The sequence below is a fragment of the Ptychodera flava genome, chromosome 15, assembly GCF_041260155.1.
Source record: "Ptychodera flava strain L36383 chromosome 15, AS_Pfla_20210202, whole genome shotgun sequence".
NCBI lineage: Eukaryota > Metazoa > Hemichordata > Enteropneusta > Ptychoderidae > Ptychodera > Ptychodera flava.
Window position 1 is genome coordinate 20,364,650 of NC_091942.1, and position 18,760 is coordinate 20,383,409.

Here is an 18,760-nt window from a genome sequence, read left to right on the forward strand (position 1 = left end):
CCCGAGACACTCAAGACTTGTGACTTGCTTGAAAGTTCCACGGCAAAGGTCATGTTAAATGTACAGATATAGGTTAACACATTACAATCACTATCTTTATAGAATCGCATAATGAGGATTGGCTTTCATCACATTGCTCAATACCCTTCTTGTTATCACAAGTTAATGCAGTTGTAATTGACATTTTCAAGTTTCCGTGTCATCATGAACGATTGACGATGATCACCACGGATATCACCATTTCCTTTTGTCATAATCATAAAAACAACCTTATGTTGCCATATCACAGCGATACAGTGTTCGTTGCTCGAGTAACTAAAAAAAAATAGCCACGGCTTTGTGAGATATACGGTACACCACAAACTCTGAAAGAATTCGCATTCTGCTAGGCTACCTGCGCCATCCACTCATGACTATTTTGTAAATGTTTTGCAGGTAGACAGAGACGAGCACACGGACTCCCATGGCATTCAGTGTCAGTCAATTCTCCCATCCAATTAAGCACAATCTCAGAGAGTGTACAGATGTACTCAGCCATACGTCTTCACTCTATGCTGCAGAGACATAAGCTCTACCCTATGTACCTTGCAGTCTGGTGTACAAGTACACAGGATAATGACATACACAAAGTTCATCCACATCTGGTACTTAAATGTCAAGACAAACTTCCCCAATGGCTGATTCCAGTACATGTGTAAACTTGTTTCCTTCAGTTCTAGCTATCTTGTCGATAAAGATTTATTAATTTCCCCACTTCTGCACATTTAATTGCAGGATACTCCCCCCATCGATTCATATTTAGATACACAGATACAGAGACACGTGCGCTCATATGACGAAAGAAAAAAAAATAAATGACATTGATTTTCACTGATTTGCTGAATGTGGCATAAAGGCTAGCCTGCATCCTGATTTGTATTCAGATCAGGAAGCGGTAGGTGGATTCTATTAGGTTTATGTTGCCTCTATCTGTATGCTCGCAGTAATTGATGGCTAACATCATTTCTCCTCTCCGCTGCGGCTAAATCAGAGAATGCACTTATCTGAAAGCCCTTTGTGTTTGCAAAAAAATGAGAACACAGGAGTTTCATTAGAGATATGTCACTTATTTACAAAATATTTCACGTCTTCCCCTCTTTTCGTTTTGTCAGTTTTCTTGTTTGTGAGTCATTTTGTCTTTATTAGGGTTGGTCTGATTTGCTGGATTCAGTGCGTGTCCGTGTGGAAAGGAAATATAAATTGCAGCTCAGTGGATGAGATAAGGTATTATTCCGTGGGCATCTGCATGTTGGGGAATGTTTGCCAAAGGCTACTTGCTATTAGATTAATCTGTATCTGCCAAAATTGCCTTGGAACTGTAGTGGAATCGGAGAATCAGTTTCATAGCAGGGCTGTTATTACTGTGATTCAAACTTTTCAGCTTAATGCTTGGAAAAGAGTTTATTGGGCAAGGCATGGAACAGGAAAAATATGGGCTAGACTGATAGAACATGGATCGCTCATGTATTTGTGTGCTGTTGTTACAATAACGTAGGAACCCTATTCTGTAATATGATCAGACACAGAAATATGAATGATGGATAACCCGCTACATAAATGTCTTTTCATTTATGTAAACATTAAATGTACACATGGTCTCTATAGTCATAATAACAGTAGATATTAATGTAGCCCAGGCTCTGACTTCAAACTGAATGTTAGGCTATTGTTTTAGTTTTATTCCGTTATTGTGCATTAGGGAATAAAGTGAAACTATATATTTATCAAAAAACTGAAAAATCCCTCGCAACTTTAGTCAGCATGGCTGTACTGAAAAAAATATTGGGAGAAAAATGTTTTTATCGCGACGCACTGCAAAATTAGTGTACCAACATTATTCAGACAGCCAGGTTTTCACAAAAGAAAGCAATGTTTAAGACGTGTTCATTATAGTAGCTTCAGCTGTTCTGTAAGGTCTTACAAACAGACTGCTTGAAAATATTTGTTTAATGAGCTTCCAAACTCTCTGAAATTTTTTGTTTCAGGAATTTTGAAATAGAAAAACAATATTTGCTGAGTTCCATGTTGTGTATTGTGCTCCTTTTTGCCGCAATTTTACGAAATAATTATGAAATAATATTATATTGAGCCAAATTTGCTATTTTGAATTTCTTTGATTATTCTGAATAGCAAGTGTTGTCGTAAGATGAAATTTCTGTAGAGTATGGCTGGTATTTATTTTGCAGAATCATTCATAATATTGGTGTTTGAATTTCCTCATTAGTCCCTTCTTTCGCTGACTATTAGAATTGACCTCAACATTTAATAGCATAGATAATGTGTACACATTTGAAGCAGACCTGAATAACAAACTGAGGGCGCTGTCGTACCACTAGGACATCTGAAAACACTAATGCGGCATTCTTAGTTATTTCGATGCATTACTTTTGCATTGAAACAACGTTTGACCATTTTTTATGACATGTTCCGGCTTGTTTGTCAATGTGACTGAGGACAGACAGACTTGTTTACATTGCCGCAGGTCTCTGGCAATGGTCAAACAGTTCAATGACACAGCACTACCAAATATGGAAGTGAAGTATGTTGCAACATTGCCCATTGACACTGCCCCCAAATGTCAGCATTTGAAACTTTCCAGAATGTCTACTGTACAGTGATATTTACTTGCTTTCACTGTATCTACCAATGAATATTTATCTCCTCAACTGTGCTTGATCAGTGTGTGTACATTACATGTCTGAATATTCTAGTATTTCTAGAATTCTGAGAGCTACTTGATTTTCTAAACATTGAAATTTATATTGGCCTTTTAGGGCTTCCATGTTACAGAATTTAATCTCATGGTTTCTAGGTGGTTAATGTAGGGCTTTTGGACTTTGCAACACCCCAACATTGACCAGATAGATTATACACTATCACAGAGGAGGAACTACACCTTGCAAAACTAAATGCTAACTTGTTGAAACTTGTGGCCAGTAGATTGCCAGACAGGAAAGTCAATGGCTCTTGAAGGGTCAAAGGTCAGGGCAGCAAGTTATCCAAAACATCCAGGTATATCAGGTATCAAAATATAATGTTTCTTTAACCCAACACTGTTTACTGCTGTTTGTAGTCAAGCACTATAGTACAGTTCAATATATTGAGTCTATGATTTCCAACTAAAACAAAATAATGCAGAATCTTTTGATAGACACAAATTTTTGTCAGAACATTTTCATTTGTATATATGTGACTCACATAAGTCTGCTATCTTTCAATAGTTCATAGTATTGTCATTACTTTGAGTAACAGCCTCTGTTGTACGAAAAACATACTATTGATGGGGGCTAACACAGGTGTGCATATTCATATCAAACATGTGTCTGCATTCATTCTTGGTCGTGATTGCCTGAAATGGATTCTTTTCAAAGAAATGTGTGGTGCGTTATTGTCAGCCACCCAAAAATACCTCTGAGTAATAGCCACGAGTTAATAGCTGAAACTGAAAGGCAAAGCATGTCATTCATGACTGCACCTCATCATCCGTGGGTTTGTTTTCAGGGCAGCGAGCAGCTAGAGATTTAAACCTGTGTTCCCCTCCCCCTTTGTCAGTTCTACCGACATTGAAAGTTCCTGTCGGTGTAACACTGCAATTTTGTGAACAAGCAGCAGACATGTTGCCATGGTTTCCAGACCATTAATCCAATTTCCACAACCTCAGCAGGTATACTGTAAATTGATCCAAATGGAATTTATTTTACTGAAATTGTTTGACATGTAATAGTGAAGGAGACCTTGGTAGTGATTATGTTTGGTTGTTTAATTAAATTTTGGTTTTAATATTTTCTGTCTTTCTTTTTCTTCTCTTTTACAATACCAAGTATTCAGCTTATCAACACAGTAAGATTTAATGAGTAAGATACAATGAATATCTTGTACATGTTTTAATGAGCTTTGATATTAGTTACTGTATTAATACTAAAGGTATACAGTCACCTGTAATCTAAATATGCCCATATATGGTCAAAGGGGCGTTCCTTGGTATTCAAAATACCCATGCGAGGGCGCTGTTTTTTAAAAGCGGACACCCGCTTAAAATCTGCGATTGGTTAGATTTTTACTTGCCATGGTAACTGTGGCAAAATTGGAACAGATGACAGTATACCTTTAAAGAGAACTCACGTGTTCATCCAAACATAAATTTAATATGACAGAATCCTTGAAAGTTTAATGATTTAACAGAAATTCTAAAAGTCTTTTTGGTTCTTCAGGATACTAAGTTCCATATCACAAATTTTTTAAAAAAGATATTGGGTAACATTTACAGCTGCACATCTCTCTTCAATTATTTAAATGCTTTGGTGAAATACAAACCCACGCACCTGCTGAGTTTTCTACATGCGTATCTGGTACAGGGAGACTCAAATGTGAGCGTGGAAAACAGCCTGAATGTATTTGCTTTTAATAATAGATTTTTGACATACAAAACCTTGCAGTTTTAGACTTTGCATTGTCAGCTGGTCTATTACAATAGTATTAACGTTAGTTTATTATTGGGATAGATATGGTGCAACATGTGATGTGCTGTTGTCAGCAGTGTTTTGATGTACTTATTCTGATTTCTCATAAATAGTAACCATATAAATATTTACAATTTGACCTGTGAAGACAACAAACCATATTGAAATTCAGTACAGACAAATAATATCATTCAATTCTTCTTGTGGTCCATTTGAAGAATTACAGTACTCCAAAGTGCTCAATGTTGGAAAGAAATTTTTCAGGGCAGTTGCAAAGCTGAAAGATACCTAGCAAAATCTGTCAGGGTAGGCAGTTGAATTATTTAGAATACAGCAACCCAGGTAATAATGTGAATCATCTGCTGTATATTAAAAATAATGTTCAGGATCAGAAGAGGCAAAATGAGCAGTTGTTTTGGTCAGCCGCAGGCTCATACTTATAATATCCTTGTTCTGGCTTGTGTTCCACTTTACTTGATGGATTTTTGATACAGGTCATTGTCTGTGGAGGTTGAAATCTAATGTTGTTGCTGTTGGGTGGTGGTTTCAGTTACAGCTCAGAAACTTGGAACAAGGTTGGCCAGTGCACTGCTATTTCTGAAAATAAATATTCAGGAAATTGTATATCAGCTGTTTGTTCTTTGTGTTTGGTTAAATCTGGCTCACTCAGAATCAAGTTTCCAGTTGTTTGGCCGTTCTTCTCTGATCTGAATAACGTAGTTTACCAAACTACAGAAAAATGATGGCCAGACATTCTTAATTTGCATATAGATAGAAGGCAGCAAACAGTGGTGGAGTCGGACTTGATTGGCTGAATCCTGTAGACCATTTTGCCCTTGAATTTTCACCTGTCAGTAACAAAATCCTGAATTTAACTTTGTAGGCAATATTTCTGTCACTGTGTGCTCGGTGGAGAAAAACCTACAATGATTGAATTTTGTTCCGCATTTCAAATATAAACACAGTTTACCCCTCAAATCATCACTGAAACTTAACCTCACAAGGTAGACTAAATAAATCAATGTTTATCGAGAGAAAACAGAAAACAAATGACCCATTGATTCTAAATAATAGTCTGTGATGGTTTACCTTGGGCATGGTCTATCTCATTTGCATGGAGATTCTATTCCACCCACATTGGTCTGTCAGAGTATGTTTCTCTGTGAAAAATCTCCATACATTACAAAAGAAATTGCCCAAGCTATTGTGCACACATGGGATTACGAAAAAACTGATGAAATCTGTTATTCTGCCAGATGAAAAATTAGTCTTACTGGTTCAGGGGGTATTCATTAACTGAGAATAGCGTGCTCTGATTTCATAGTTTTGTTCGTGTGAAAATTTGGATGTAGTCTATATAGTTAGTTGGTGATTCAGTTGAAATACACCTGTATATGACATTTTGTCAGCATTAATCACTCAGAGAATCTCCAGTTCTTCAGGGTTCTGTATAGGTTAATCATCATATTTAGTTATCTAGTGATATCATCGCGATCTATAAAATGTCCATTGATCAGTTAAGCATGTGACACTGAATGTATGTTGTGGTATGATGTACCTACGTACATGTAACCACATGCATGTGACTTATGCTGGTGGGAGATCCACAGTAGAAAATAAGGAGGTCACGATGCAGTCATCAAAGGCATCATCTCTGTCTTCTTCTTATCATCATCTGTATCCATCAGAACAATCTAAAATCCAAAAGCTGTTTTCGTTTCCATAATATTTGCAGTGATTGGGAGCATGAGTTCCCAAGAGCAACCCAATTTGATTTCAAAATACAGTGTATTACTTGAGGCATTTATTAGGGTAATCCGGTGCCACTCCCAGGCTAGGCCTTTTTGACATTTTTGTGTCTTCGTCACGCGTGTAATCTTTGGAAAGTCTAATAGGGAATTCTTGTCAGAGTGTTCCAGAAGTATAGTTACATTATTTGTAATTTAGCTCGGCTCTTCGGTGTACAGACTGAAAGTCACTACCTAACTGTGAGATAAATTAGGTTGTTCAGCACTCATCTATTGGCACATGGCAGGTTTTGATTCATTGCTTTCAGTGCAGTGAGTATTTCAGGGAAACAGTGGAAACATGCTACGTTTCAGGCAAAATTGCGACTTCACTTTTATGTACAAGTAATTTCTTCATGACTATGCTGCCGCTACTCAGCCGTTACTGCAGCTGACATTTTGATGACTCGGAAATTTTGATCAGAGAGATTATTTGCATCATCGTAGTCGTGGAGTCGTGCAATGTTGCAACTTGCATGAAGGTAACATATAGGACTTATGATTGGTCAAAAAGTAGTCACATGATTGAGTTGAACAAATAGCCATTGGATGGCGTGATGGTAGCCAGTGCACTGTTTATTGCTACATGATTGTACACTAGCCCACTGTCAGCCACTCTGTGCATCTGAAAATGTACTTAGAAAATAAGGATAGACACGAAAATTTACAACTTTAGAGAAAAGTAAATTGGTTGGAATGATAGAAGAAATAGCTGATACCATACTTTCAAATCATTGAAACATATATTGTTATTCATCCTCATATCCGCTGTTCATAAGGGATTCCAGTTTTGCTTTATTGGGATAATAACTTGCCCGAGGCTTACTGATTGTTCCGTCTTGACCTGGCTACTCCACCTGTCATAAATTTGCCTTTTGATTTTGAGATGCTCTCAATTTGATGAACCATTGTACTAGCTGCTCAGATGCTTGACTAACAGTCTGTAAATTTTTCATGCAAAATTAAATATGTAATCCGTGAGTGTGTTCCAGAAGTCCAGCTGACATGGGCTTTAACTGGGAAATGATGCCCATTTCTGTGGCAAATCTGTCGTACTTAGGTACAGAGAAAAGAAAATGCTACACTCATTAGGCCATGTAATTGAGCCATCCGGTATTCATTCGACAGATTCATTCACTGTGAGCCCACGCATGATACACAAATCCTGCCAGTATTAATATGTCATTATTCCATTTGTTTGGTTCTTTTTGTCAATTCACCATCAGATATAGGTGATTTTAATGACAACTGTGTCATGTGTTTTGTGACTGTCACATAACACGTTAATTTATAATGCTGACATGAGCCTGTTTCCACTGTCTAAATTTTGATTTCATAGCACAAGACTGACATCATCTATCTAGTCGCAGCATGTCAGCCCACATCATTCATCAAGTCTACGTGCTATACAAATCTGGATATTCTCTGGTGGCCTGTGATAAATACATCCATTTGTCATATTTTTCAATGAGCATTTGGAAATTGACTCGATATCTGCGGAGTTGACAAGTTGTCAGGGAGTGTAACATTCAGAACCTCTGTGATGTAGGACATCCTTTTGAGATGTGTCAAATCTCAATAAATAATGGATTCATAGACCTTTAAAAGTAATTAAACATGCAGAAATGTATCCCTTTAGTGTTAAGCAAGACAATATCACATTGATTTTATAATATTATTTCCATGATCTGGAAGAGTTGGAAAATTCTGACCAAGAAACACACTATCAAGCCTTTGCTGTCTTAAAGCAAGACGGAAAATATTAGAAAATAGCATTATCTGGTACTATTTATTAGGGTTGTTTCAATTGTGGTGTTTTTGTGATGTCTCATGGGTTATTAATGCCTGTGACCCGATACATAGGGATATTCTGGTTGCAGGGGAGTGCAGCTTCATGAATAAATGAGAGCAGTAGGCCTTGTTGATATATTGCAACCTCGGGCAACCCGCGGCCATGACAAGTCTTGTTACAGCAAGTGGTATTGAGTCGGCACTACGGTTTATTACGAATACATAATATGGGTGGACTACTCCCTGCAACAAAACATACTTGTCTGATTTTTCCAGAACAGACGCGGTGTTTACTCGCTGGGGACAGTCGGTGATTTGGTAGATGTAGTTCTGCTCAGGGTATCTCATCTCATTTGAACTGAGACAGAACATTAGTGATTGGTTCTCCCTTTTGAGATTTCGTACAGGAATTACGGCAGAGATTAATTTATAGAGGAAGAGACAGACGCTGATTATATGTCTACTTTCTCATTCTATCCATCACCAGTTTTCAATCAAGCTTGTATTCTAACACAATTTTCCTGGCATAAGAGTGTTCAAAAAAATTTCCCTTCATTTCAGCTCACAGCGAGGGCCTGATGGATGAAGGCACTATTGATGTCATAGTGCTGTTATTTCGCCCGATGCCGAGATGAAATTTTCTCACAGTCTGAAATTACATAGCCTTGTTTACTCTCATCTTTGCCTGCCACGTATTGCTGGCTTGATCACTCGAGCACACACACACACACACAGCTAAATCCATACGGCAAAAATTAATTTGTGCCACATGGCCTTCCTATCATAGAAACCCATCCATATTAGGTACATCCGATAGCTAGTGTCAGACTCGATAATAAACCTAGTGATTGAAAAGACAGCAATAAATAATAATGCTATATTTCAATGATGGGCTGAGATTTGTACATATTTTTTGTACCACTCCAAAATGCCCAACACAATTAATCGCACTAGGCAGTTTTTTATCACCGTCACGAATTAAAGTAGTTCTAAATTTACTTCCGTGACCAAATTCAAAACAAGATCTTGTTTTCTAGAGTGTTTAAGAATTTATACTCTAAGTGATGATGTATGAGGGTCACTTTCTAACATTAAAGTTCAACATTGTAACTTGGACATTACTATGCAAATATGGCACTTCCAAACAATCAGTACATGTAATTATTGGAGGGGAGAGTGTCATTAATCTGTGTCCCCAGAGATTTTTTATGATGTATAGTCATAGAAATTCATATCACACAATATGCACCCACAATTGCTCTACGCATCTGATGGATGGCACAAAATTTAAGGTTAATTTTTGACCAAAACTGCCAGAAATACATAGAATGACGACTGCCAACTGAGTGAAAATGAATATTACAGCAGAAAGGCGCAATATCCCATAGTTCCTGTTCATGCCGTAACAGACTTCATTTACCTCCAATCAGCAAAGTATCTGGTTCAGAAGTTATTCTTGTCGGGTATGAAGGTTCACATCAGTTAGCTGATCATGGTAAATAAATTGACTCTAAAGAAAATCAAGGACAAACATACAAATACTTCCTGTACTAAATGCAAGGATTCAGAGGTCAAACTCAGTCCCTGAGTGAATATTAACCCAACTGTCACAACAGAAAACCTAGAAATGAAATTGATAGAATCAAAACTCATTTGTGATGTGTTATATTCATGAAACACTTCTTTTTACACTGTGTATGAAGTGAAGATGTTTTGACGTTTTTAAGTCCTGCATTGATGTTTTTATGTACACCATGAAAAGGTTTGAGATTCTGTATTCAAAATCTGTTTGTTGCAAGACTGCTTGGATCTCAGTTGGAAAAGATTAAGTGGCAGCAAAAGGAAATGAAAATGTATAAGTGTATGAGAAAATTCTCCGCTTTGTCAAGAAACGGATAAATGAATGCAAACTTCTAAACTGTGTGTTGGATTTGTCCAGCGCAAACCAGAACTCGTTTGAATGAAAATAAATTCACAGCTTGCATTGATGGATGTATGCATTTTGGCTGATGGTAACTGGTTCATACAGTGGTTTTACTGGTCATTTGGGAAATTGCAGTAGAAAGTAGAATGGTTTATGTAGATGTAGACATACAGTCCACAGCTTTCTCCTCCTCTATACATGTCAGTTTGATGTCCTGTTGTAGTACAGTGAGGGCAGTAGACAAATCTTTAAAAACGATATTTTGAGAGACTGAACAGCATACAGTATTGGATTGTGAATGTTCAAAGGCATCACTGTGCTGACACTTGTTTTCTTTTCTCTGATTTCAGGGTATGAATCGTATGCCAGGCCACTGGCAGCAACAGCCTCCACAACCTCAGCAGAGGTCGCCCCTCACCGGGCCACCTCATTCTGTATCACATTTACCACAGAGTCCTCCAGCTCCATCGCACATGCAGCAACCCGCTCACCAGTCCTATCCACCGGAGCAGTACGGACAGTATGACCCCCACATGACACAGCAACACCAGCAGCAGTCCCAGTATTATCAGCAGCAGCAGCAGCAGCAACAGCAACAGCAACAGTACATGGGACAGCCACAGCAAAGCATGCATCCAGGCTATGAGCAACACCAGCCGATGATGAATCAGTATGCGCAGCAGTACTACCCTGCCGAAGAACAGTACCAGTATGGGCCACAGTATCAAGGCAGCAACTTCAGCCATAGCTATCCATCATCTGCCATGGGTTTTAGTCCCAACTACAGCATGGCCAGTCCGGGACAGACTCACCGCATGCAGAGTATGAGAGGAGGGTACGGACAGACACAGGGTATTGGAAGCAGTCCATCACAGCTCCAGCCGGGCAGTGGTGGCAGATACCAGACCATGGCGCAAAGTCCAAATCATTCAACTTCTCCAGGAGTGATGCAAGCGCCTGGCATGTACCAGCAGCAAAACACCAGTGGGCAGGGCGGGCAGGGTATGACTGGTGGTAACACAGCTCGGAATTCATCTCAGTTTGTGTACCCCAGTTCTCCGCTGGGACAGCCAGGCAGTCATCCATCACCAGTACCTTCACCGGCAACGAGCGTTCGGTCACCGGTCAGCATACACAGTCCAAATTCGCTACCTTCCAGGTCGCCGGCCCCGAGTCCGATCACGGTTCGTTCCCCGCTCTCCGGGAACGTGCGGAGCCCACTGGCTCTGCCATCACCGGGCAGTTCAACGGGATCTGTCAAATCACCACAGTCAATCCATCAAAGATCACCGAGTCATCCACAGCCCATATCACCAGCATCAAATGTGCCAACCTACAGATCAGGGCCACCACCTCATCCGTATGCTAACCACGGCGGTCAAGTTTTATCCAATCAGCACGACAACGCACCCAGCAAAGGTGCCCTTCCAAAACTTGAAGAAATGGTGGCTTTTTTAGGTGAGCCCTCTGCAAAAGGAACTCGTAACTTGGCATCAAAAAACTGTGAGGGGGCAGCTGGTGCTGCCGAGCAAGTTGATAAAAATGATCTCGTCCCAAAGGGAAACGAGCGCACGGATAATGTGAGCGAGCCAAAGGAAAAATGCCAGGAAAATTTGAGTGTTTTGCAGAGGAAAAATAACCTCGAAAAAGGAAAGTCTGCCACACAGACCAGTGGAAGTAACGGCGTTCAACAACAATCTCGGAAAAGGAATATTGATGAATGCGATGGACTTACAAACTCTGAATCTGTTAAGAAGCCAAAGCTTGAGACTAAAAAGAAAGAGCCTTCAGATAAGACGTTGAAAAATCAGCATTCTGAAGGAAGTGATAAAATTAGTGAGAGTTCTGATATTGAGAAAGTACAGGATAAGAAATGTAGTACAGGTGGACCCACGAAGAAGACGCAGAAAGCTGTGCAAGCATCGTCTAAGAAAAGAAAGTCTGAGAAAGATTCCACCAAGGGAAACTCTCAAGATGCTGAAATCGTCAAGGAGAACAACAATGTGAATGAACATGACAGTAATACCAAGAGTGTTACCAACACTGCCTCAAAAACGCAAAGGACTAACTCGCACACGGTGTCTCCCAAAGTCAAGATGGCCAGTAACTCAACCAAAAGGGAAGACAGAATTCACACCGTGGAATCGGACAGTGTTAATTGCCACGGTGACATGTTCCAATATGAGCAGAGTCATGTGAATCTCGTTCTGGCAGACGGAGGCTTGATCGGGAATGAAGAGAGAGAAGGTGGCCACGGCAACCGTCTCAGCTGTACGTCCCCACTGAGGAAGAACTTGAAAAACGGCAAAAGCATTTTGCCAATATCTGTGGACTGTTCAATCGAAAATAGACATATCAGCGTTGGTGGACAAACCCATGTTCTTCACGGACCACACATTGTGGAGAGTGTACTGCACGCCAAGGGGAAGATAAACCGAAAGAAAATGTGCACCAATTACAAAACTCAGAAAGGGACGTCACAGTTTGCTGGACACTGCGGAACTGAACACGGTTGTCCCGACGAAAGTGGGGACAGTAATAAGAAGGAAAACAATAAAACAAAGAATAAAAGCTCAGCTGGAAACAGTAACACTTCATCTTCTTCCTCATCAAACAAGAACTTGTCCACTCAGGGGTTAGGAAAAGAAGATGGAAATTTAGATGATAACAATGATGATGGCGGCGACGAGGATAAGACCAGTAGGACCTCCTGGAACGCGGATACAAAAGTGAAACAGGAAACTGTGGCGGAGTCTGACAGTGATGGTTCTTCCATAGATTTACTTTGCCGTGAGTCAGACTTTGGATCTTCTGACAGCAGATCAGAATCACCAAATATTGTGCTTGAAAGAAGGAGTATGCAAAATAGGCATTTGCACAAAGAAGATAGAAAATCTTTGAAATCCGCTGAGTCTTCAGAGAAGAAGAGTTGCCCAAGCAAGACGGTCGGTACCAAAGTTCCGGAAGGTCAGAATAACGGGAATGTGACTCCTAGGAGAGAGACTGCAGTCAAAGTTGGGGAGGAGAAAGATGAAAGGTCAAAGGGTCAAAGTTCAGCCAGTAAATGTAAGCCATCTTTTGTCAGCAATCCCATGCTAACACCGGGGCTTAGGAAGATGCAGAGGAAACAGAGTATGGGAAATGTGAGAACAGACGATGCTGAAGCAGGCGCTGGACACCAGGATTCCAACAAGGAGATTGCCAAGAAAGAGAGCAATGAAACTGCCGGGGTCTGTTTGAACGACAAGAAACTTGAAAATGCTATCAAGAAAGTCGGCAGTGTTCCCAAAAACAAAGAGAAGGAAGAAGTGAAGAAATCGACTGAGAAGAGCGAGTGTGAACCAAAAGGTCATGATAAGGACAGTGGAACCGCGTCTGTCAAGAATTCTGATCCGGCCCTGCCTGAGGAGTGCAAAAGTCACAAGTCTAGGGATTCTGGGTCAGCAATCAAGACAGAGAGTGATGCAAAGAAGGATGAAACAACTCAAGGTACCTCCTCTGTGGGCACAACCACGGCAGTTACCCCCGTCAAGAAAGTTGAGGAAACAGACGGCCCCGCCAACCCCAATGCGAACTCTACCCCCACACCTGATCAGCCAGTCAAGAAAAAGAGGGGAAGGCCGGTCGGCAGCAAGAACAAGGTCAAAAGGGTCAAAGGTGAAAAGGGCAAGTCTGCCAAAAATGATCACATGATGATGGGAGGAGATGATGAATTTTTATCGAAGTTTGACATTAAGTCAAACAAAGGTCGTAAAAAGAAAGTTGATAATCTTCCAGTTAGTGTACAGGGACCAGTTCTTAGAATAACTGGCTCCAGAAAGAGGCCACTATCATGTACTGTTGTCAACAACCCCGCAGCAGAAGCTATTGAAAATATACTTACCAGTAAAAAGAAAAAGAAAAAGCAAATACTTTCAACTCCTGTGAACACTGACAGACCTGCCTTGTTTAAACCAACCTCCCCACCAGTAGTTTCGTCACCGACTATCTTTACCTATGAGGGACCTTGGCGTTGTGCTTTCTGTGGGAAGTCCTCCAGCTATGGGATATTAGGTGATCTGTATGGGCCTTACTATCCACCGGGTTATAGCATCCCTACAGGGGAATCCAAATCCCCATTGGACTCGACTCCCAGCCAGGTTGAGACAGAAAGTGAGCAACAGAAGGGTAGGGGGAGGGGGAGAGGGAGGGGGAGGGGGAGGTCAAAAGAAAGCAGGTCGTCGTCACCCAGCCCCAGCAGCTTCTCAATGCAATCCAAAGGTAAAACTAAAGACGGAGACTCCAAGAGGATAGGACGGCCGCCCAAGTGGATGAATGAAGCCCAGGTTATTTTGTCAGCTCTGCCCAGTGTCTTTCCAAAAACTACGGAAAAGGGAAGAATTGGCAAAGGAGCCAGGAAGATGAAATCTCCACTGCCGTCACCAACGGGATCGTCATCACAGAAGAAGGGCAAAGCTGATCCAAACGAAATGTGGGTTCATGAAGACTGTGCCATATGGTCTGATGGTGTCTACATGGTGGGTTCGAATATGTACGGTTTACATGATGCAGTCAGGGAAGCTAAACAAATGGTAAGTTGTACATTAAGGTAGTATGCACCTCGAAAGTGAAAAAACTTAAACTTTTGCTCAAACCTTCCTTAAGGAATCTGTCAACCGTTCTTTTTCAAAATCAAGAATAAAAATCAGGGGTCACCATGCAAATTTTAGTACTAGAGAAACAAATTACCCGCGATTTACCAACATTTGAAATTCAAAATGGCCACCATCCCTGTTTTAACTGTATGGAGAAAAAATAAAATTTTGGATTTTCAAAAAACTAAGCCAGTGAAAGTTTTCAAAATGAGCCCCTACAAGTGCTAAGATCAGAAAAGAATTGTAACAGTTTGAGTCTGAATATCTGTCCCCTGGGCGCAATCTACCTTAAGAAGCCCTTGTCCATCGTGTAATACCAGTGTCCCTAAGGTGTGTTCAAAGCAACCCAACATGGCAAAATCCAACAAGTGTATTGTTGGTAAGTAGGTTTAGAATTGTAAACTTGTTGTTGCATAAATATACCACATGTGAAGTTACAACGTTTCTCTCATGAGAGTGTGTCATAGCAATGAATTAAAAATGCAAGTATCCGCTGAGACTTAAAGTTAATCCTCTGATTTGCAAATTAGAAAGCGATGGTGACCATCACAAGAAGTGTTACGTAAAATAGGAAATTTTCATTCCTGAGGATATATCGGTCCCGTATCTTTTCTTCTTTGTCGGCCCGGTACACATTTCATAACGATATTTATTTTTTCACACATATATGAAACAGTGTGATGTGAAATGAAATGTGTATTCCTTTTATGGAAACACTGATGTATGTTTTTGTCTCCTTCCTATTGCTAGACATGTTCTTCGTGTAAGCATAAAGGTGCCTCACTGGGATGTATGACGAAGGGATGCGATGAAAAATATCATTATTTATGTGCAGTAAAAGAAGGTAAGATCCTGCTTGCTTGTTTGCCATCCAGTGTCGTGCATTAGACTGGCTTCCTTGCAGTTACATTTGTTTGAAGTTTTTGTCAGGCTGGAGCCATTACTCAGACACGCCAAGAAACAAATTTGATTTAAGGGGTAGACCCACCTTCCTTGAGTGATTTTGGTCATTTTTTGTTTTATGGTAAATTTTGAATCTGTCTAATATGGCCTTTGAGTGGACGATAAGTTTGAAACCATAACATACTTGGAAATGAGTTAAATTTTAACAAAAATGAACATTGTAGGCCAGTTCGCGTGCCGTGTTTTTCTTGTGTCTTAACGGTTTCCAGATTAGTCAAGGCTATCTCAAGAGCGTAAGTAGATTACGTTAATTCCGTCCGGAGGAGTGCGCATGCGTAAGTCTTCTTCCCAGCTGCCGGCAGGAAGTATGTCGTGGCTACTGAACATGCTGAAGGTAGCCGTCGATTGCAAAAGCATGGTCCACAAAAGCGAAATATCAAGCATATGGCCGGGAATGAGAGAACAGTTAAAATTGTCAGAGTTACAGTCAGGCTTAAAACTCCAGTTTCCGATGCGCTGAAAAGGTGTAAACTGGAAATGGTCACAAGCGAGGAATGTAACGCAGAACGCTTACTCATTCAACACTAAACTGAGCTTCGAATAAAATCTGGTGATACATCTTGCGCACAACAGAGAGGCTGCTCATTTTAGTTTATGTAATTTTTACCTCGTTTTCCTATAACACGTATTTAATAGAACTGTTCCCGTACAAAACAAATAACGGCCGAAAATCCAAATAGTAGATCTTTGTCACATGTTTGCTAAATAAAGTCCAGCATTCAAAATTAATCGCCGCCGAAAACCAAAACGTACATTTGTGTCCGCTAACAAATGACGTGGACTCTATGAAAAGTATAGTCTGACATTCAAAACTGACCCCGCCCCAATCAAACTAGGCTACTCCGAAAATCCAAAAATTACGTCTTTTTCTGATAACAGTTTACATGTTTGTCTGCACCTTATGAAGGCCGACATTCAAAATTAATCCCGCTCCGAACTAATTACGACTGATGATAAAAATGTCAGATGATTTTTTAACATCTGCAAGTGCCCAGTGAAGTCCGGCAACCAAAATTGTTACCGCACGTACGTTACGGCACCGTTCCTCCGGTGGTTACGGTTTACACGTAAAGCATGCAATGAAGATTACGTTCTGTACGTCACCACAAAGTTTTCTATCTTTTTTGTGAAAATGGTTGCGACGTCTTTTTGTTTCGACAGTTAGGCGAGCAACATTCCTCTCAGTAGAAATTAGAAATATGCCAATAGTTCGAAATTTTATAACGAGAAAATCGCGCCGGTGTCTGCTCTGCCCGGTTTGGAAACGTGAGCTTATTGTTTTGTAAATTCTATGCGGACACAGAGGGATGCGAGTATTGCACGTACAGTTTAGAATGATGCCGTGATTTACAATGTAAACACAATGTTGACCCAGCATTGTTTTTCAATCTATACCAGAGCTAATCATAGAGCATATATATTTGTCTCGATCAACTGAACTTTATTGGCGGACTTGCTCATGAAGTGAGTCGAAGTCCAGGGTCGAAATCAATCTCGATTGAAAGTATGCGATATTTCACAGCACAAATTCATGTCAGTAGAGCTTTAAAATCATTGCGATTGAATTGTTATTAGGTAATTATAAACTTATGCACTAAATTTAAAGAAGCCAAAATTGAAAATGAGAGAATAATTTCCATGAACTTGAAAAAAATTAAACAACCATGAACGTGCTTTTTTCGAATCAGCAACTACTTTTTCCTGTGGATAAACTCAATCACGCTGAAAAACAGCGTGCTGCTGGCCTGTCTATTGTCACTATTATAGTCAACGGATAGTCGCCACCGGAGAACGACGAATGCTCGTTTCCACACATTAGCCAACGCGATATTCAACTGTTTGATTGAAGTTCACGCATTTCATTACTTGTACAAAATTCGACTGTCGCGATTTTAGAATGACGCATTAAGTTAATATCAGCATGGTCACAGATTTACATCTGTTTGAGGTACTCGCCTCCATGGCATTCGCAAAGCCAAAACAAGTCGCTTTTAGAATTGTTCAAGTTTCGTGTCAGAATCGATTTATTTCAGTTTTTCGCCAACTTTTTATCTTTCTATTAGGAAATCGTTTTAGATACCAGATATTGTCAGGTGTTATATTTAGTTTAGCCTAACGATGGGTTCTAACATGGCACAACACAAAGTTAGCCCGGCACTGGTGCTTCTGAGGTCGGAAACCGCGTTCATGTAGCTGTCCGTTTTTAGCTCCATGCCATGTTCAAGGCGGACTGTGGTCGTACTTCAATATGCAGTACGGAACGTAAAAGCTAACGTACGTAACACGGCGTCTGAATGAATTCGTCTTCGTCGGTATGTACCACATTGTAAATTCATTGTCAACGTGTCTCTCTCCAGGCAGGAATCTGAAAACGCGGTGACGATTGCGGACCAAAAGAGAGGAAAACACAATGTCAACGGACTTGGCATGCAAAATCACATAATTTTACGAAGTATATATGCAGCCAGCCATTTCTTCGCTTGATAATCAAATTTTAACTGGTACACTACAGTGCACAGTTAATACGCTAGTTTGTGTTTAGCAAGAAGATTATCCCCAGATTTAGCTCGGAATGACAGTTGTGTAAAGAAAGCCTAACGCTTACGCTGCGAACTGGCCGTTTCAGTGTTCATTTTCTTCCAATTTTCACGTCATGTATAATTTCATTCATACCACAAATTCAGACAATTGTGTAAAAAGTCCTGTACTTCATTATGGGCTGGGAATTTCCACCGAAAATGTGAGCGAACCGGAATTTTAGCTGACTTTGTGCGACTCCAAGGGTCGCATACACATTTCTGCGATTTACTCCGTTCCGTTTTTGGCAATGTATCGCAACTTCTGGAGAGTGTAACTTGGCGCCGCGTTGACGGATTAGCCTTATCTTTGCACAGGTTGCAGTTAGTGACTGTTTCTACAAAATCTTGTCTCAGAATTCCGATAATGTTCTGAAAACAAAAGATATCGTGACAAACGTGACAAAAGCCGTTAATTTATTCAGAATCCACCACTTCTCACTTTCAAGGCTAATTGTGCAAAAACAAAGCGGAGTATCAAAAATCCAAGACACGGTTTTTTACACACACCTTACCCTACTATTGATTGTAGTAAACGGCTCACCAATTGCCATCACCCTCTCGTACTTACACTTTTTTAAGTGAA

The 18,760-nt window shown here is 40.2% G+C and overlaps 1 protein-coding gene across 8 annotated transcripts in view; it reads left to right on the plus strand.

Annotated features, from left to right (window-relative positions):
* LOC139151481 (dentin sialophosphoprotein-like) overlaps nt 1–18,760 on the plus strand; it is a 65,589-nt gene that overhangs the window by 39,543 nt on the left and 7,286 nt on the right. For all 8 annotated transcript variants that reach the window (XM_070724306.1, XM_070724307.1, XM_070724309.1 and 5 more), the window contains 2 exons: nt 10,352–14,572; nt 15,386–15,479. In XM_070724306.1, coding sequence (XP_070580407.1) covers nt 10,352–14,572; nt 15,386–15,479 — 4,315 coding nt within the window. The remainder of the gene's footprint in view (nt 1–10,351; nt 14,573–15,385; nt 15,480–18,760) is intronic.